The 21,109-nt window shown below is 39.8% G+C and overlaps 1 protein-coding gene across 3 annotated transcripts in view; it reads right to left on the reverse strand.

The window, feature by feature from the left end:
• Positions 1-299: 299 nt before the first annotated feature.
• LOC103054262 (disks large-associated protein 4) overlaps positions 300-21,109 on the reverse strand; it is a 62,353-nt gene continuing 41,543 nt past the window's right edge. For 2 of the 3 annotated variants that reach the window (XM_088153731.1, XM_007436600.4), the window contains exons 2-7: positions 19,932-20,290; positions 16,828-16,919; positions 15,958-16,367; positions 14,850-14,941; positions 10,684-10,836; positions 300-8,607 (exon numbers count right to left, since the gene is read on the reverse strand). In XM_088153731.1, the coding sequence (XP_088009857.1) occupies positions 8,389-8,607; positions 10,684-10,836; positions 14,850-14,941; positions 15,958-16,367; positions 16,828-16,919; positions 19,932-20,290 (1,325 nt within the window). In that variant the 3' untranslated portion in view covers positions 300-8,388. Of the gene's footprint in view, positions 8,608-10,683; positions 10,837-14,849; positions 14,942-15,957; positions 16,368-16,827; positions 16,920-19,931; positions 20,291-21,109 lie in introns of those variants that run through there. The other variant, XM_025172150.2, reaches the window with a different exon arrangement.

Here is a 21,109-nt window from a genome sequence, read left to right on the forward strand (position 1 = left end):
GTGAAATTAACCATCCTGGTGGTTATTTTTCTGGAGGACAGTTCCCCCAAACAGGAACAAACATTACTTCTTATAACCACTTCCAGTTTGCTCCGTTCATTTCTCTGTCAGGACATCCCATCCGACTTGACCTACTTTGTGATCTGATGTAAGAATTGAGAAAACATATCTGTTCACTTTGATGGGTGGAAGAACATCTGGTGCTGCTATCAAATGGGCATTGAAAAGATTAGTCAGTACTTGTATGAGCAGACAAGCTGAGTTGGAGATTTGTTATCCAGACCAGCTGTTTCCAGATCAACTTTTAAATTGCATAATTTATTGTGTGATTTCACTGAGGTTCCAGACAGCCTTGTCATCGTTTGGTTGGTGACTAACATTTTCTCTCTCATTCATGATTTTCTTAATGGGGATAATCATTACACAGGCAATCCCAGATCAAAAGTACAAGTCTCAGAAAATGTACATGTTCCATAGCACTTGATATGTTTTTCTATCTCAGGTGATCTTACGAATCTTGGCATTAAAGTTCTGCTTGAAGAGTTTCTTTAATTGTAACAAAACACAGGAATATTGATAATACTTGGAGCACTCAGATGCATGAGAAAGTAGGCCTACTTTGTGTTTCTAGAATTCTGGTATAAAAGTATAGAAGAAAAGGGATCTGTGCATATATTTGTAATTAATGTGCTTTAAGGAAAGTGAAAAGGGTGAACAGAAGAAAGGTTGCACAAGGCAAGACAAATCAGTAGGCGTCCATGTGTTAGATTGTTGTAATCCACTCACTAGTGTGGACGGGATAGAGTAGGGATAGATTCAGAGGCAAACAAAGGTGCTGCATAGGCTGTTCTGCAAGCTACAAAAAAATGGGAAAACTCCAATGATGCAAAGAAGAGTTACATCTGGAAATAGCCAAAATGGAAGCTGGCTCTGAAATATTTTAAGAAGCCATTGTTGATTTTTCTGTTAGTAAGGTAGGTAGCAAAATTCGGGAACAAGGCATTCAAAATTCAGAAAGTTTTTAAACCTCTCACAGAATAGTGTCACTTGTACAAAAGTATGGTCACTCCAGGACTTCCTGGGAGAGGGTTCTTTGACAAAATTACTGTGCCTTGGTTCATTTATTTACAAGAGACTATATTTCCCAAGTCAGCCATTGAAAAAGTTCTCTAAAGCTTTTGAACGTTAGCGCACAAAAGGCAGGCATAATTTAGCTGCACATGGAAAGATTGTTAATATCAGCTGCTTGTATTGCCTTCAATTGATTATATTCATTTTGTATTAATGTGCATTCCTGTTGGACTTGATCAATCTGCAATTTTTATGCTGCATTGCAATTAATTGTATTTATGCTGTTTGCAGATATGAATGTGTTTTGTGCCTACTATTTAGCATTAAGATCACGGTAATAAGTATTTATCAGGAAGCATTTTCCTGAAAATGGTTCACCACCCTGATTGCTAGCTTCCTGGAGACAGGAAGGATTTTAATGTTGGATAAAAGTCTGTGTGCAAAGACAATCACAAAATAACATACTTCTTCCTGCTCTAATAGTGTGACTATTTTACAAATTTATCTTACAGAATATAGGTGGAATAGATCTGCAGCTTTTTGACCTACAAGAAAAGGTGACACAGACCTTGAGCCTATTCAAGTTACAGATTAAATCTAACATTTAATCTCCAGGAGAACAAAAGGATCCTTACTGGAGCCTTGGCATTCTAGGTCAGAAGTCTGCCTCTTTCTAGATCAGTACTTTTCTATTATGCGGGGGTAGTTACGCTCCGGCATAAACCCTATTACTTGCTGTGTTAGCTAGGACCTTTCCAAGATAATTGTTCTACTTGCGTTGGCCTTCCACCTCTGATTTACTTGATTGTTATATGCTAAAATATGCAGAAAGTTACTGTGAAAAAGCTTTAAATCAGGCAATCCCCTCCTTTCTGCATTCTCACTGGTACCAGCAAGAAAGCCTACACCACTTCCTATTTTTGACCATGAAATGGGATTGTTAATGAGCTGTGAGGCTGACTCATTTCAACAAGAAAACTATGTGCAAGATTGATTCAACAGTAGAATCTTATTGAAGTGTTAATGAACAATCCAGGTTTCTGTTCAGCTGTGCCAATCCTGCCAAAATCTGGATGTTATTTAAGCCCTGTCCTCATGACCCCTTTTATCATACTTGAAAAAAACATTTGTTAAAGTAGTTAGCAAAAAAAAAAAAACCCACCAAAAGAACCAGAGCAAACAAAATAGATGTGTGACCCAAAATAACTTTCTTACAGAATAGGATTGGATGTGTTTTTAACTGGAAGAGGGGTGTAGAGGTATTCACTGTCCTTCTGCCCCTCTTTTAGCCACCCACAACATCGATACATTCAGCCTTCATGCCATTTGTTTTCTGGGTAAACATGCAAAAGAAAAGGAGTAAGCAAAAGTAAATAAAATGGAGGCAGGAGATAGGAGAGGAAAAATAAATTCTAAGTCTAGTTTATACCAAGACCATTCATACTCCTCTCTGCCTTTCTATTCTGGAAACCTATTGTTCCTTCTACCATGCCCATACACCTCTTCACACATTTTTTTAAGACTTCTCATCAGCTCCATCCCACCATAACTTTCTCAGTCTTCTCCTTCCCCTTAACCTGTCTGTTCTTCACATCTTTGATTTACAATTGAATCCACCTTTATTATCAAACTGATTTATATCCCCTTTCCTTCAGGAGCTCTAGAGCAACAAACACAGTACTTCCTCCTTCCCCACAATAACTCCATGAGGTAGGTTAGGCTGAGTGTGACCGGCCCAAAGTTATCCAGGGAGCTTCTGTGGCTGAGGATGGACTTGAATCTGCGTCTCCCCAAGTCCAGGTTAGCACTTTAACCACTACATCACACTGGCTGTACCTTCATACTGGCCACTCATGTTCACAATCAGTGCATATTCCCTCTTGATCTTCTCTTTTACTAAATAGAGAATAATAAGGGATGAACATATTATTTTAATTTCAGAACCCCTAACAAGAGAAAGTCAAGCTTAATCGCATACTTCTACAGAGGATTGTCTGTCCAAAAGAAGAAAACTCTGCAGTTGAATAAGAAAATAATATTTGACAATTTCTCTATCCCCATGTAAGTTGAGTTTGGTCTAATGGTTAATTAAGGTGCTAGACTTGGAGCAGGGAAACCAATGCAATGGGAAACCACTTCTGAAAAAGCTGTCTAGAAAACTGCATAGACTTGTCCATATAGTTACTAGGAGTTGAGTCTGACTTGAATAGTATATATGTAGTTATCTACTATTTCCATGGCTTTTCAGAATCTCCCTGCCCCATTGGTTTCACAGCATTTTCTGTCCCTTATAAATTCCACAGAACATGCACACTCAACACTGTAAGAGAAACCTAACCACCAGAGAAACAAATGTTCCAGAGAGTAAGTAATATTGAACACTACCAGGGACAAGCCAGCCCACTAATTATGGAATTAGAGTCTGGCCGTGGGACTTTAATCCATAACAATTTGATAGAGCTCAATATAGAATTCTGGATGTGGAAGTGAACAGGTCTAGTAATCAATAGGACAATAAAAATAGGTAATTTCCCTTATATTTTTTTTCTAGAGCTGCTTTTGGAAAGAACATTGATAAGGATACTGCTGCTAGTAGGTAGCAATGCATATGTCAAACAGGTTTGGTACATCTACAGCATAAGTAGGAAGATGTATCAAATGTTGGATTCTACGTGGGATGAGAGTTGTTCTTCAGTAAGATTTGGAGGACCTTTTCTTTCCTAATTAATTTGCATGTTTTTTTACCCATTGTACTGGTATGCAATGCTATAATTTAAACATTTTTCACTGTAATTTAAAAAGCAAATATATAACAGTGAATTTCATTTAAACAATCTTTCTCTCTATACAGGTAAATCTCTTCAGTCTGTATAATATCATGCAATTAGTGAGCCTGGAAAGACATATGAAGCCTAAATTAGCTCATTGAGAAAAGAAAAAAAATCAGGTACAAGATGTCTGCAAGAACAGAGTTTGAAATTCAAGTTCAACCTGATAAGAGAATGTTGCTTACTTTTCCCCAGATCTAAGATATTTGCTATTCTATTTTGGAAGTAGCATGAAACTAGAAAGGGATGGAATAAGTTGCTCAGCCCTTTGTTGGACCATCTTGCTCGTGTCAGTACCATACAATTTTATATTAAGGGCTGGGAGAAAATACAATTCTTCAGTTTAATTGCTCCATACTATTTCTTTGGGCCAGTCATTCTTTTAAGAACATCACTATTTGAAGCAAAGTACTTTGAATATTTATTCAGAAAAGTTAATGGCAGAGACCAAATGGTCAAGATATAGATCTATCAACCAAGTGACTCATTAGGCTAACATTCAGCTGCTAAATGATCTCAAAGCAATATAAAAAGACTGCAAATATTTGAATGTAGAAACATCTCATTTGGTGGCTAAGTTTCAAAGTCAGGAAAAACCACCACTGCTAGATCATCAGGCAATAAATAAACATGGATGTAGAAAAAGTTCTTGCAATATTTTTGTTCATTTATTAAAGACGAATTTGGTCACTCTCTAATGAATGACAAAAAATACTCTAAATTAAATGTCTTGGTTGTTTTCAGATACACTTTCCCTAATCTTGCCCATTTTAATGTTTACATCTGATTGCTGGCTCTAGAAAGTGGAGCTCATAAAGATCAGAAATTGCAAGGAGACAGGCATAAGAGCACCAAATAGATCCTTTTGTTTGTTTTACTATATTTTACAATGGCAGCAAAGCTCACATTACAAACTGTTGGGCCACAAGTCTGGTACAAGGCTTTCATTTCCTTTTTCCTAAAAAAAACCCACCCAAGCCTGCCATGAATTTATCAATCACAGTCCTAAGCAGTCTCCCCCCCCCCTTTTTTTTTCCTACCATAAAACTAAGAAATATCACTTAGGGGAACAGATTACCATTCTTCATGGTTGGGAGGAAAAACAGGTTATCAAAGTAGTAGGTACATTGCTTTTCAAATCACACAATTAGGTAAATACAACTAGACAAGCATATATGGAGCACAGTTCCACCAAATGGATTTTTCAGAGCAACTTTAACCCCAGCTCTGCTTACATTCTCTGTTGAAAACTAGTGAAACTAGATAGCATAAATGAAATACAAGGAGCAGGAAAACAAGCATAAGGCATCCTGCTCGTTTCACAGAATTATTGCTATTAAGAAATTAAGTCACCTAAGCATTTGTAGCTCTGCCACAAGGTTCAGATCTATTGGGTGTTTCCTTGAATTGCATGAGAGAAAAGTTGGACTTGGCCAATTTTATAAATTGAGTTGATTTATAGCTGAACTAGATTATTTAAAATTTTAAGGGTTCAGAACAAGACTTGGATGTATTTCCACTATGTGAATGTAGATGTCCTTAAATTCCATTTAATCCATCCCAAAACATTCAGGGCCCAGAGAGGCACAAATAAAATGTTGTTCTTTAGATCAGTGTTTCTCAACCATAGTAACTCCCAAAATGTGTGGACTTGAATTCCCAGAATTCTGGGTGGCGAATTCTGGGAGTTGAAGTCCAAACATCTTGGGAGTTGCTAAGATTGAGAAACACTGCTTTAGATGTTTTTGAAAAAGCAGTTATGTCATCCCTGGATACAAGATTTTGATTACAAAGAGGCACAGCATTGTGGTGAACTATGGATGCTTCGTGAAGAGGTAGGCCATTGGCTACCTTATCGCTAACACAGATCTGTAGATGGAATAAGTTATTTTTGTGAAGAAACCTCTGGTGCAGCTGGAGGAGATACTGAAGCAAGGATGATCAACACTATTTCAATCCCTGAAGTATACATACTTTAGCTAAGCAAGTGCCACCCACGGAAACTATTTTCAGTGCTCTTTTGAGGATCAAGAAGTGGCTACTGTGAAGTTGGCCTTTAAAACAAAAAAATGGGGGAGAAAGGTCAATGCTGTGAGTTTGAAGCAAGGCTTCTGACATTCCCTTGCTTTTACAACCAGCTGACTGTGCTTGCTTTGATCTCTCTCTCCCACCAAATATGATAGCCCATAATTACCTCCCAACTGTGGTTAGCAATGCTCAAGGCATGCTGAAGACAGGTCCTTGTGCTCACGACCCCAAGCGTTTTTCAGGACTGTTTCAGAACCCATGGTCTTTACTATTTTTATTGCAACAAACTAACGAAGCCAGTTCACACAGGGGTACACATCAGCTAAAAAAGCCCCTTTGTGAATACACCTAAGATGTAAATGGATAAATATATTGAGTGTATATAGCATGTAAGTACATATGCCAGAGAAAAGCATGTCTACCTTTTCTCTATGTGTACTTGTGGAAGCAAACACTTCTCTAAAACTGAGAGACCTGTTTTGCTGCGTTCACATATATTTAAGATTTAATCCCACTGACAAACTGCACGCCGAAACACGCACCACTGAAACTGAGTCCATCAAACAACTGCCCTAATTACTGACATTACTGCTTTTGGAAATGCAAGTAAAAAAAGTCACATTCCAAGCATTTCAAATTTTAATAGGAAGAACTGTGAAAGTCAGCCACTTGTTTCAAAAGTCAGTCAAGCACCCTCTAGCATTGAAGTAAAGTTACTGGAGAGGGGGAGGAAAATAGAATAAATCCAATCTCTTTTGAAGCCATACTCTATATGGCCAAGCTTTCACAGATTACAAAATCGTACATTAAGTGGGCAGGTAGGAATCTAACACTCCCTATGCATAGACACCGTATACAGCATTCACTGACATGATCTTTGATTCATTAATATACCAGTATAAAATTTCTTTTGGGTTCTAGTCACCTTAGGCTATTCATTGAATACCTTTTCTCATTCTCCCCAAATACATTGCACAGCTTTCAGAGAAATGTACAAGTGGAAAAGAGGTTGGTGTAAAGGGCAGAGGAGAAACTTAGATTTGGCTATTTGACTCCTGGCTCCACCAATTAGTTCAAAATAGATGTGTAGAGGGAAAGAGGAAGGTCAAAGTGAAATTTCATGACAGTTCCTCCAAAAATATGGGATACAAGGGGCCAGAATGGCTGAGAGAATATGTGGGGTATATATTTTTGCACACACTTTTACACACATCTAGCTATAGTACATGTAAAAATATATGCTGTACATACACCCATCCTCTTGGAGGTGCTTTTTTAAAGACACCATCTGAATGTGTACATGTGTGATTGGCTATGTATGCATTGGTATGTGTTAAATTTACATATCCTACTAAGTCTATATGTGCATATGTACACATACATAGAGGTAGGCAAATTGCCAACCATCTAGTATCTATCTCATTTTTTTTTCAGTACAAAAACCATTGTTTTTCACTGTAGAACGTATACCTACAACTTTGAAATAGTTTCCCCCCACCCTTTGTATAGCAGCTGGTTTCTTCTACATTGATCCTTGCACACAAAATCACATACAAAAAATTGCAAAGGGGAAGAGAGTGCAGGAAAAAGAAAAGTGTGTGCGGCAACATGTGAATCCTCCTTGCTGCGTTTTTCTTCTCTGGGTGCCCTAGATGGGAAATCCTCCTTTGCAGCACTATTCATGGGGTTGTGCAGACAAAACACTTCTCTTATTGCACATTTTTTGCTTCCAGGCTATTATAACAAAACACATTGTTTATATTCCACAGATTGTGCCCTCTGTTTACATCATTGGACTACAAGATATATTAACCCCAAAGCCTTACTGCCTCCCCCAACCCAACCTTGGCCACCCACTCCCAACCCATCTATAAAGAAAGTAATACATAACAAAACCAAAGGCTGCTCATTAGCAGAGTGCAAGAGTACACACTGAACAGGTGTTTTCTTCTGGAGCACTGTAGAAGAGTTTACTTCTAACACAGTAAATGATGCCATGCAGAGAAAAGGATGGCCAAGAGAAGAACTATAAAATACAAGAAAAAACAGTGAGGTTGGAGAGAAAGAGACTCTCTGGAGCAGAAGACAGAACATATACCCGAGGGAAGGGGGGAAGCACAGCATGGCAAGTGCTGAAGGTGGGCAGGGGGGAGTTCATTTGCTTCAATTCAGTCCATTTCATGTAAACAAGCTAATAATTCTCATTAGATTGACGAGTAAAAAGGTTGCAGTTCCAAGTGTGAAGGACTGCGTTCCCAGAAGTTTGTTCAGCCACACCACAGCCAGCGTGAAAGATGGGGAGGAGAAAAACCAAACCACAGAACCAGGAAAGGTCTATTGGGAGCCCTTGGCAGGGTTGGCTCTGGTGTCTCTAGACCAAAGAAATCACACTACTGTTTAGTGAACTTTTTTTTTTTCTTTTAATGGTGTGAAAAAAGTGTTTTCTTCCTCTTCTTTTTGCTCAAAGACGGGTCTGCGCCTCAGGAACATAGATTTCAATGCTGTCCGCACTCTCAGTGGCAGAGTTTTGTCGAACAGAGGCAGCAAGCTTGGCTGCCATGAGGCGTTTGCGAGCTTCCTGGCGTTGTTTGTCTACCGAGTCAGATGCCTTATCCCGGTTTAGCTGAGATTTCGGTTTAGCTGGCTTCTTTGGCACAGGAGGGGGTGGTTTCTTTTCTTCCTTTAGGGAGGAACAACAGCAAAAAATGTAGAAAAACAGAAATGCACTGTATGCATAATTCTCACTATTGCATAGCACAGGCAAAAGTGGATTTTTAAAAATGCAGTGCTGTTGCTTGTACATCTACGTATCAAAAATCCCATTTCTGCCTCATTTATCACTATTAAACTGACTTAAGCCAATAAAATTCAGGCTATCTTGAGCCAAATTTGAAATAACCTAACTAGCTTGAGGCTCTAGTTACATTATTCAAAGTGACAGAACCAGCATATAACATCATTTACAAGCATCAGAATTAAATTTAATCCATAATTCAGAGACACGATAATGGATTGGACTAAGATGAGATTCAAATGGAGGGAGTCTGACAAGGAGCCATGGATTTTTCATATGCTGTATTATCTTTTATCTTTATTATCTTTTACTGTTGATCCTCTGTTCTTAAACTGACAAGGAACAGAGGATCAACAGTTTTTGGAAGTAACTCCTCTAAATCAGAAGTGTTGCAAAATGCCATGACTTTTGGACATGGCTTTTGGACAAAAGAAAACTTTGATTTGGACTGGACCACTCCCAGACATCTTGAATTGCTTCCAGATCAGAAAATTTATTTGTGAAAATCACCAGCCCCTCCCAAAAAAGGTTCTGTGCAGTCTGGATGGGAAATGGAAGGTTCAGCAATTCTCTGGAACATTCTGTTCCCAAAATGAAGAGCTTTGCACATCCCTACCTTCAACTATTTTCTTCTCTTTGCTAGATTTAAAATTGTAGTCAGTGGTGTCCACAGTGGGAGTAAAAAAAAAAAAAAAAAGATGGTGATTATGACCATGTGATCATATACCAAATTGAATAAATTTTCCAAAAGAAACTACCGATTTGACTTGACGATTTGAATTGAATCAGATGGAAGTGATTCACACTCAAGGAACACATCAAACTATGTATAATATGCAACATGGGTAAGAGCAGAGTACTTAAACCAAGGTCTCTCCACGTTTTACTAAATATTTGTTGTTCTATCATTTTGAAAAATTAATAAAGTAATATTGGGGGATAATTGAAGGACCCCACATTTTATGTTAAACATTATTATGAATGATCAGAATAACACAACCGCTGGAAAGAAAACCTTGTTAATTTCAAGTATAACAGAAGGCCATTTGAGTTACAATGAGAACTGCTGAGAAAAGCAACATTTCAAAAGAGTGTGGGGGAAGGATTCCTAATCTTGAAATTATCATATGTGTGGCTGCTTTCGAAGACAGTAAAATACATGCTATAAGACAATAGTTCCTACAGTGTAGCAGGTCATCTTGAACAATTCACTCTGGCTCTTGAAAGAATTTCACAAGCTTCCAGTCCATGCAAAGCACAATTTGAACTGTGCTAGTATGAAAAGCTAAGTAGGATCAGACCTGGTTAGTACTTAGATAGGAGATCCCCAAGAAATATGAGAGCTGTAGGCTAACCTGGGAATTGATCACAACTCTGTGTTGTTGCCAAAAAACCCCATGGACATGTCCATGAAGTCAACTGGAGTCAAGTTTGACTTGAAGGTGTATTTATTTAAATGCAGTTCTACACAGCTTAAGATCAGGTGCCTATTTTTGCTCCTGAATCAACCTGTATTTTGAAGTCACCTTTGGAAAGGCCCTGTCTCTATCCAATGTAAAGCAAATGACAAACAAAGGGGTGCCCCGTTTATGGAATTCCCATTACAGAGATCTTTGTCTTTCCTCAATATGTTATCTTCTCAGTGACAAGCAGGATTTTTATTCTTGTAACCTTTAAAATATATAATCGTTTTAACAAGTTATAAAATATTGTGTTATATATTGACTTCTAAAGGATACTCTGGAAGTACGACAGTATTTTCATTTAAATTTTAATTTAAAAGAACTTCATCAAGTGTGCCTACTTGCATATAATTTCACCAGATAACTAAATCTTATTTCCCAATACATTTAGGATCAAGCTATAAATTGTTTAACATGGACAAGGGACATCCCATATACATCCATAAAAATGACATAACTTATACTCCAGGAGTTTGGTTTTGATATTCTTGACACTTACCTTCTTCTCCAATGGCTCTGTCACCTGCCAACCATTAGCTTTTAGGTGGTACAGTTCATCAAATTTCATGCTGATGTCTTCAATGGACAACTGTAAGAGATCCCAAAACCCTGCAAGGTCCTGTGCTGTGGGCCTAGGGTTGGAATTGGGGTTCTGCAGTGAACAAATAAGGCAGATGACATTCTCTTAAAATGTTGCAGTTCATTTAGAATTAACAATTTAAGACATGAATTGCAGATGGTTTTAAAGTTCATGCTAACAGTAATGAATTTCTGTTCAGGTCCGTTTATATGCATGTTTTGGATGCAACTAGCATGTACAGTTTGATGAAATGAACTTTATTTCTTTTATATCAATGTTTTAATACATAAGATAGTAGGCTGTTGTTATTGTCAATACTATTTGTTGATTGACCCTGCATCTGCCAAACAAAGTTCTCTGAGAGCAACACGGCAATACCATTGTAGCCTACTTTGAGTAAGGATCAAGGTTTGTTCCTTCTCTGTTAAGGATAACTATTCATAGCCAGAGCAGCAAAGATTCTAATACAGTTCTTGTCTTCAATTCCTTGTCCAACATTCTTCAGGAGAACCAAAGGCAGCCTTAGATTGTCACGTGGCACCTGGCAGTGGCATGAAGATAAATGTCCTACAGATAAGTCCCAAACAATAGTAACTATATATTTTAAAAAACTATTCTTAAGGAGTTTAGTGCTTCCAGCATTAGACATTGCTAACTTCTATGCTGGGGAGAAAGGCTGGATGCATCGTCCTTGGCTGCTTTGCTGGGAAGTTACAAAAAGATTGCTTTATATCAGCGCATGTGCCTTTGTGGTGATGCAAAACTACGTGCCTCTTTTCCACTCTCTTTACGGGGCATCCCCAATGATTTTCATCCATCCCATCCTGATGAAATTCCCAGGCAGAGAGCATGACTTCTATCTGTTACTTCTTTCTGTCTGATCCGGATTCAGATACAGCCTCCAGGATTGCCTCTGTACTTTTGGTTGTGACTAAAGAATTAATTTTTGCCTTCTACTTTTTGTTTTATTTTATTATATTATTCCTTTTTATTCTTTCCTTGTGTAGTCAGAGTGTGTGTGTGTGTGTGTGTGTGTGTGTGTTTATATATTTCATGGTGTTTGACTTCTGGTCCATGGCCATAAATAATACAGATTTGATTTGATAATGGAGGGAAAGTATCTTCTGCCACCATAATGAGATTTCAGGGAGAAAGAAGTCTAAAACATCCTAAAACCCCTAAAGAGCTCTGCTGCTCATCACTCACTCCTGCTTTATTAAGTACATTTCTATAAACTCTGTTTCTCCATTCTGCAATGGAATCCCCAAACAGGCCTATTACCTAATTAAGGAGTATTTTTTCATATGCGTATGCATTTTACTCAATTATATTCAGTTAGTTACATTTCAGCAGCTCAGAAATTATCCATACACTGTATTTTGTGTCCTTTAATAATATATAGTTAATAATTTTAGCAGACCCAATTTTTTGCATGTGTGAGAGAGACAGACAAAGAAATGCTTGAGGGTAGTGCAGGCCCATATTACAAGTGATCAATTATTTGTACTCAAAATAATTAATATTATGTTGTATCCTACTTTTTTTCTTTTTGCATTTTCTGATTATCCATCACATTCTCAGAGTGGTATAATTTTCTTTAGGTGATGTTTTTGAGTGTATTCATTGTTGTGAGGGGTTGGGAAGGTGCTACAGCTATTCCTTTCATTATATATTTTTACATCATTTTATTTATTTATTTATGTATCAAATTTATATGGCCACCCATCTCACACAAGGTGACTCTGGGCGGTATACAAAAATATAAACAATAATAAATGTATTATAAAACCACTTAAGGCATTTAAATAATTAAATAAAAACAAGTTCCTGAGAGGGTTTAAATCTGAACGTTATACATGGTACAGCCAATGTGTGGGCTCTCTGCTGCCAGGGGATCCCCAGGACTGATGAAAAAAACATTTTGAGAGCTTTCTGGAAGGCCATAAGGGTTGGGGCCAACCTCACCTCAGGGGAGACGATGCTCTAAAGGGCGGATGCCACAGCAGAAAAGGCGTGTCTCTTAGGTCCTGTCAGATGGAACTCCTTAGCAGACAGGACCTGCAACATGCCTCTCCTGCCAGATCTGGTGGGACCAGTAAATGTAATTGGGAGAGGCAGTCCCTCAAATAACCTGGTCCCATGCTATGTAGGGCTTTAAAGGACAAAACCAGCACCTTGAATTGCACCCAGAAAGAAACTGGAACCAATGCAGGTCACAGAGCAGAGGTGTGATGCGTGTCCTCCTAGAGCCACACATAATTGCCCATGCTGCTGCATTTTGCACCAGCTGAAGCTTCCAGATACTCTTCAAAGGCAGCCCCATGTACAGTACATTACTGTAGTCCATTCAGGAAGTGACCAGGGCATGAGTAACTGTGAGCAGAGCCTCACAATCCAGGAATGGGCACAACTGGTGCACAACACGAAGTTGTGCAAAGGCCCTCCTAGTCATGACTGCCACCTGTTCCTCGAGCAGGAGTCATGAGTTCAGAAGGACCCCCCATATTGTGCACTCAGTCTGTTTGGGGTAGTGCCACCCTATCCAGCACCAAAGATAGTAAAGTCCCAGATCCAGAAGGCTCTAAGGCCCAAAGCCACTCAGTCTTGCCAGGGTTTATTTGAAGCCTGTTACCTATCCAGACTCCCACAGCTTCCAGGCACTGGGACAAGACATCAACAGCATAACTTACTTTGCCAGGGAAGGAGCTGTATAATTTGGTATCATCAGCATACTGATGATAACCTCACTCCATAGTGATGAATGATCTCCCCCAGTGGTTTCATGTAGATGTTAAATAGGAGTGGTGAGAGTACCGAACCCTGTGGGACCCCACAACACTGACTGGTACCGGCCCTGTAGGAAGGAAGAGAACCAGCCCAATACTGTGCCACCCACACCAAACCCATGGAGCTGATCCAGAAGGATACCATGGTTGAGGTTATCGAAAACTACCAAGAGGTCAAGAAGTGCCAGGATGGATACACAACCCCCATCCCACCCTCACCAGAGATCATCCAAAAGTGCAACCAATGCCGTTTCTGTTCCATGTTGAGGCCTGAATCCTGACTGAAAGGGGTCCAGATAATCCGCTTCATCTAGGGTCCACTGAAGCTGCTGCACAACCACCTTCTCAACTTTCCCTAAAAAAGGGAGGTTGGACACTGGATGGAAGTTGTCCAGTATGGTGGGATCCAGTGATGGCTTCTTGAGGAGGGGGTGAACCAATGCCTCCTTAAGAAGCAAAGGAACAATCCCCTCTTTCAAGGATGAATTCACTACTGTTAGAACCCACCCACATGTCACCCCCCGGGCAGCCTTAGCCAACCAGGAGGGATACGAATCTAATGAGCAAGTGGCTGACCTCACAGTCATAAGGATCCTGTCCACTTCCTCAGGCCCAACTGGTTCAAACCACTCCCAATAACAGGGCAAGACTGTGCCCAAAGCACATCCATGGGACTTGCACCAAGACTGGCATCTAACTGGGAATGAATTTGAGTAATTTTATCTGACAGATGCTCTGAAAATTCCTCTGCGTGGCCTTGTAGGTGAATCTCCAGGTCCTCCCTGCCCAGAAGAGCTTGGGTCACCCAGAACAAGGCCACTGGGCAGCAATCCAGAGACACAATAAGGGTGGAGAAGTACTGTTGCTTCGCCACCCTTACCACCACAAGGTAGTCCTTAATAGTAGCTCTCACCCATGTTCGGTTGAGTTCATCCTTTGTTGACCTTCAGTGGAGCTTTAGATGTCTCTTCTCCCATTAGCTCTTCTGTAAACCATGGAGAGTGGTGGGATCCACGGAAAGGGAGAGGTTGCATGGGTGCAATCCAATCCAAGGCCACAGCCACCCTCTCTTCCAAACGGTGACTAAGGCCTCAGTTGGCCTGTACAATAGGCCATCAGGAACAACCCCCAGCTCCCTCTGGAACCCTTCCAGGTCCATCAGTCGCTGGGGGCAGGCCGATATTACCTGTATTCTCCCTGAATCCAGTTAAATGACCATCCCAAAGTGGTGTAAAACTATATACCATGCTATGGGAAGGAGGTTTATTTATACACACAACAGAGATTTGTTAGACTCACCAAGTTTTGGTCACAGAGGCCACGGAATTGCTGGAATTTCTGTGACATTAGTAGTTGTGCGCTGCCCACTGCACTGAGGACTTTGCCTAAGACTGAATATGAGAAAAAGAAAACTTAAGCAGTCAATCAAATGAAGGAATTTAAAAACAGAACATGCAAGGAGATTTAAGGTAAAAAGACCTCCTTATGACCTTTGTGCATATTTATCTTTTTTTTTCCCTTCCAAGAACAGAAATATTTTTCGCTCAGAGCCATTAATGGCAAGCCATTACAAATGACTTCTGGCTTCTTTGTCAGTGCATGTTTGGTTAGCCCTTGTTTTTTCTACTGCCAGCATCAATTCCCTGTACAGAAATGGCAGGCAGCCACAGTGCTGCAAGACTCTTTGTTTAATATAGAGTGCCAGTGGAGACTTCAGGGGAGGTGGAGAAAATTGATTTCCAATGCTATTTCCCCCAAAAGCCTCTTCGTAGTATTTGAGGCTACAAAGTGAACATTCAAGCATCCAACTTTCTAAACACAGGTTTGTGACTGAGGGCTTCTAATCAACATGGATTTCTCAACCTTGACATGTGAATAGAGTCCAACAGCCTATATTCTGTAACAAGTAAATATTTTAGAAACTGGTATGTTGCCAAAAAGAAGTTTAGAACTTCCCTGCCTATTCTCTTCCCAACCCCAGTGAAAGATTTCAGAAAAAAAAATCCTATTTAAAACTCCATGTACTGTACATTTAACTTTCTTTAGAATTATAGAGTGCTGATGGCACCACTGTCCTGGATTGATCCTAAACAAAAGAAAGATGCAACATTTCTGTCCAGAGTATCAGTGAAAGCAAAGAAATGGCACACCCTATCACACAGGAACAACCGTTTTGCTGCACTGACTATGGTTAATCACAACTGAAGTCTAAGAAAAAAAAATAGGAATAAGATATAAGGAGTTCTGCTGTTCTTCTGCACAATCCCTAGAGTATAGAAATAGCCCTCCTTCCAATAATTAGCTTCTGGGTCCAGCTTTGTACTTGTTCACATGCTAGAGGCATGGAAAGGTTTTGCCCATTTTAAGCTTCAAATCTCATCAAAGCCAGAGCATCATCCATGCTCACCTTCTTCAGAGAGATTATTCTCTTTGGTCTCTTGGTCCATCTGTCGACACCACCCTTCCAACCTTTCCGTCTCTGCCTGTAGGAGTTTCTGAAACCAGTACCCATCCCTTCGGCAAGCTCCCGATTGTGTTGGTTCTGATGGAGTGTTGGTGGACGTTTCAAGCCAAGGATCAGGAGGTGGGAGAGAGGAAGGTTCCAAGGCTGGGTCATTGCTATCTCCATAGGAGAGGTTTTTCTTGATCTCAGAGGGCATGGCTGTTTGCCTTGTGTTGGCATCGAGGTTGTTGGAGTTGTTACAGGGGGAGCAATCAGGAAGGCTTCTTTCAGATGATTTACAGGTTGAATTATTCAGCTCTTGTGAGTCAGAATCTGTATCCTGTTTGTTGGACATGCTGTGAGAGTGGCTGTTGCTATAAAGTGAAAGAGGGGCAAGAGAAAATCAGGAAAGGCAGCCCTTGCAGAGGGCTGGATCTATTCCACAGCACATAGAGACAACAATATGTATTTGTTTATGCATCTGCAGCTGAACTGCATTTCCTTGCCCGTCTTTCTCTGCACACAAATACACACACCACACATGCAGACAGACAAAATTATAAGGTTGCCTGCTTACTGCAGTAGGCCATCCAAACAAAAACTGGCACGCATCTGTAATTACATCTCCTGTTCTATTGTTCAGTTCAGACTCCCAATGATTCTCTTACATGACTAAGCCTCTTTGTTTTGGGGAGAGCGCTTGCCGTTGAGAAAGGGTTTCACTACCCGGCAGTGATTTGAAATAGGAAAAAAGAAACCAAACTATAAATTGGGAGATTGCAACTGCATGGTTTTTTTTTTCTTTAAAAAAAAAAACCTGTGTCTTCCACTTACCGCCACTCGTCCTCTACCTGTACCCCGATGGACTGGAATTTGGTGGCTGATGGAGGGAGCTCCTCTTTTGCCACTGGTTGAAGGCAGTCAACCTTATTAACAAAAAGATACAAACAAAAAAAAAACAAAAACACAAAAACTTGCTGCTAGAATTCACATTTGAAGGGAAGAGGCATGCATGCACACAAACACACACACACACACAGTGATCATGCAGACACCATACACCAAAAGGCAGCAAAATTTCTTTATTAAGATCAGGAAGAGTCTGCAATGGAGCCAATCAGATATTTAATGCCCAGCATTGACTCAGAATGGTTAAAAGTTCTGAATGGAGGTGGGGAAAGAAGAAAAATCAAGCTGTTGGCTTCATAGCCAAAGTTACACTGACTGTCCTATTAAAAAAATAACTTTAAAAGGCAGTTTCCATTCACTTTAGATTCTGTTTACTAGGTTAGTTTTTAACTGAACAATTAGGTACCTGTAATTTGAAATTTTGTCTTTAAAAGTCAAAGGTCAGACTGTTAAATAAAGGTATACTGTTAAATAAAATGATCCTACAATAAATTTTAGAGGTATGAGAACAGAAATGCAGTCAAAGTAGACTACTGAGTGGGAATATACCTATTTACTTAATATGATCTGAATTTAGAGTCAAGTTTACCATTGCAATAAGACACGTAAAAAGGAAATAATCTCAGCCTAAATGCTATTTAGATTGCTCAACAGGTCTTAGTACAATTGGTTTAGAGACAGATTTATTGAAGTTGCTTGTAACTGATATTGTAATATTTTTTTTAATTGTTACCCATGAAAACTCTAAATCTTTGGGAATGGGGGCAGGAACCCAGACTGAATCAATTCTCTGCTTGCGTAATGAAAGCCAATGTCAAAATAGCATCAAAAGCTAACGTAGATCTGCTCAACAAAGCTTGTAGCCTCCCTTAAAGCCTTTTGGTGAAGGCATTATCAGGTGCAACAAGGGCGATGCAACTAATTCAAACATGTTACAGCTTGTTTCTCAACATGGAAAGTCTTTACTATTAAACCCAGCAAACTTATCCTTCAGAGCTATCTATCAAAATATTATATAGAAGAGTAGAATGGCATGGCATCGAAGGAAGTGCAGTTATTCTCTGAGTATGCTCTTTTAAGCAAGGGGAAAGAAATTGCAGAGAAGCATTAGCTAAGCTACCAGTTAAATTTTGTCCAACCCTTCCTCCCATAGTAGACCGTTTTAGAGAGTAAGAAAAAGGAACAGCCCTGCTAGTGTTCCCTATCCTTTCATTTTAAAGAGTAATACAAATGATCCTAAAATTGTGATGCAACAAAGGGAAAATTTACTTCTAGGCACTTTTTAAAATAAACACAGTAACGTCTCCCTCAAAGTCATGTTCCGTTCTGGGTGACTTAATGGACTTCTCTGGAAGAGGGCTAACGCTGCCTTCTTCTGGGTGTCTTCTGACTTCCCCATCTAGTTTTCAGAAATGGAAAACTCTTGTGCCACAGAGAGAGGCACTTACTATAGAGAGGTTGGCAATCTAAAGCTGCAAGTTCCCTGGGTGCCTCATCCTCTAGTTGTGCGGGGGGCGGGCTGCTGGGAGTTAATCCCGCAAACACCCAGACTGCTCACTCCCATGAGAAACCTGTCCCTGTACACTATTACAGCATTCCTATTTGCATCAAGATCCTTCTAAAGTGCTGCTACTCCAGCAGGAAAATGTGGCCACAAAACTCCCTATAAAGTAGCAAGTATTAATTTATTAAAAGTGCCCAAATGAATCCTCTTTTCATAGCTGGATAATGTAATACTCTTATCATGTTTACGAGATTGCCTAGACATTTCCATGGTGTTAAGCAGCTGCATTCCTTGCAAAATATAAATAAATGATTCTTGGATAGAAAGCCCTATTAAACATGGCAGAATGCTATGCTGATCAGTTTCAATAGGCCACGTAAACTATCTTTTTCAAAATTCCTGTATTAGAATATCTGCAAAGGCAAAGCCCAAACTGACATTTTATTGACTGACAAGCAACAAGCAAGTGATGGTGTTCATGATGTGAAAAGCAGAATAACTGGGTTTTTATTTCAAAGATCTTACTTCAGAAGCAGGCTGGTTAGATTTCATAAAGCACATGCACTCTACACAGCATTTTGGGAGAGCTGAGATGGAAGTCACACATATACACGCATACATACACCTTTGATTCAGGAGCTTCCTTTTATGACTATTTCTCCCATCAAAAAGGAAGGCTAAATACTTGATTACTCTTCAATTTATTTAACCCATAAATTATTTTCTCTCAGGGGCTCACAAGTGGACACTTACTCCCAAATATAGTGTTTTTCCAAGCTTCCATGTGGTCTAATTAGTAGGGAAATTTCCTAAAAGCCTGATTAGGTAATTATGCTTGCTTCTTCTGCTGCTTTAGACTTCGTCTATGGCCTATTGTCTTTTTCTGCAGAAGCATGGCCAAACTTTATGGCAGCAACGCTCAAATAAAATAATTATCTACATTTTACATTTACCATACCAATACAGAGAGGTATCCTGCTCCTGTTTGAACAACCATATGCCTCTGCTAATGATTCCATGTATACTTAGGCCAGAAATTATCTACCCTTGTTTTAGGGCAGTTTTTTTCCAAGCTAAAACTCTACAGATATTTTGAATTACAACCCCCATAATCACTGACCACTGTAGGAAATGTAAGTAATTTAGAGAAGGCTGTTCTAGAAACACCTTAAGGGATGACTTTAGTTCTACCTGCTGTTTTTTTTCTGTGGCATCCTACACATCAGAGTGAGTATACTCCACAAGATTCCACATAGGTGTGGTGATCTAAAGGGAATATATGAGTATGAAATAACTTCCTCAGAGACAGAGCTTGCACACTTTTATCAAATTCTTCCTTAATGTCCTGTTTAATTTACCCAATGGCATTTCTCCTCAAATGGCCCCCAGGGTTTTATAAAGCTAAATTGCTCTAGAAACATGCAGTAGGTATAGACCCCAGTGCAGTTAAACAGGTATGCACATTTACAGAAATGGTTACAGTAAGGTCATCTTCTAGTACTAATGAGAACAAACAAGTCCATACTTGTATTCCTATAGACGACAGCTTCCTTTTGGGGATGTTCTCCACCTTTGGTTCTTCGTTAGTCAACGTTCCTTTGTCACTCTTCAAGGATGCATTTTTCTGGGGTAACTCAGGAGGCTCACTGGCTGGAGTGATGTTTCCTCTCGTTACGCTGGGTGGCCTAGTACTGTCTAAGCTATCTGAGGAATTGCTCAGTCCCGACTGGCTGTTGACTTCACTCTTGTGGTCCTGGTTGTCCAGGTAGTTGTCTTGTGCCGATTCAGTGCTGCTCTGCACTGTGACAGAGATGAACGGCTTTGAGGTGGTCCGAGGTGGGACCGGTGGTGGTGTCTTTTTATAGCCCACTAGGCATGCCGAACCTGCGACAGTGGAGGCAAGGAAGTATGAAGGGACAGAAGGGTCATGGAAAAAAGAAGAAAAAGCAGCAAAAGGTCTAGTGAATAGAGAGAAAAGGCAAGTTTCTGGGTTAAGAGAAGCTTACAAGCACCACTGCAGAATGCCCCAGTCTAACCAGCAACAAAGCACAAAGCAGCCCAAACCAAAGCACGCTATTAGGCAGCACTATCTTGCTGTGAAAATCAAGAGGAACATCATAACACAGACTGGAAGATAATGAAAGAAGTACAGAAGACCCTTCTAGAAAGCTATAAAGCAAGACAGACTTGCTACAGAGCCACCAGGGCAGCCTGCAGTTTTAATTCTGTATCTAAGCTCCTGGCTAGGCCACCTCTTGGTCTCTGAACCGATTAGTTGACAAGCCTCAGTGTCTTGACTAAGCTGATACTCACACCTGAAAGAGGAGAAATGCCACAAAAGATTCTGTCAGAGAATATCCATACTCTTCATGATTTGTTAATAAATACATTTACTGTGCATTAAAGCTCCAAGACTGTTGATGGATACCTGGATTCTGGAGCTAGAATCGAGAGGAATTCCACATTTTTCTTCATGCAGAACAGAATGTGTAACATATTCCAGAGATGTAGTCATATTCATCTGCCATCGTAAAGACAAACTCATTGGAGGGGTGCCCAAGCTTTTCTACCTGCCATATTCACTGTTTTCTTATTTTGAATCAGTAAATAACTGCACTTAAATATTAAGTATGTATTCAAATTTGCAGAAAGATGTTGGGTTAAACTTAGTACATGTACAGGTTGTTCCAGCTTCTGTTCGTT

Source organism: Python bivittatus, unplaced genomic scaffold, assembly GCF_059951505.1.
Source record: "Python bivittatus isolate LINGU-HERP-01145 unplaced genomic scaffold, Pbiv_v1 ctg000700_np1212, whole genome shotgun sequence".
Taxonomy (NCBI): Eukaryota; Metazoa; Chordata; class Lepidosauria; order Squamata; family Pythonidae; genus Python; species Python bivittatus.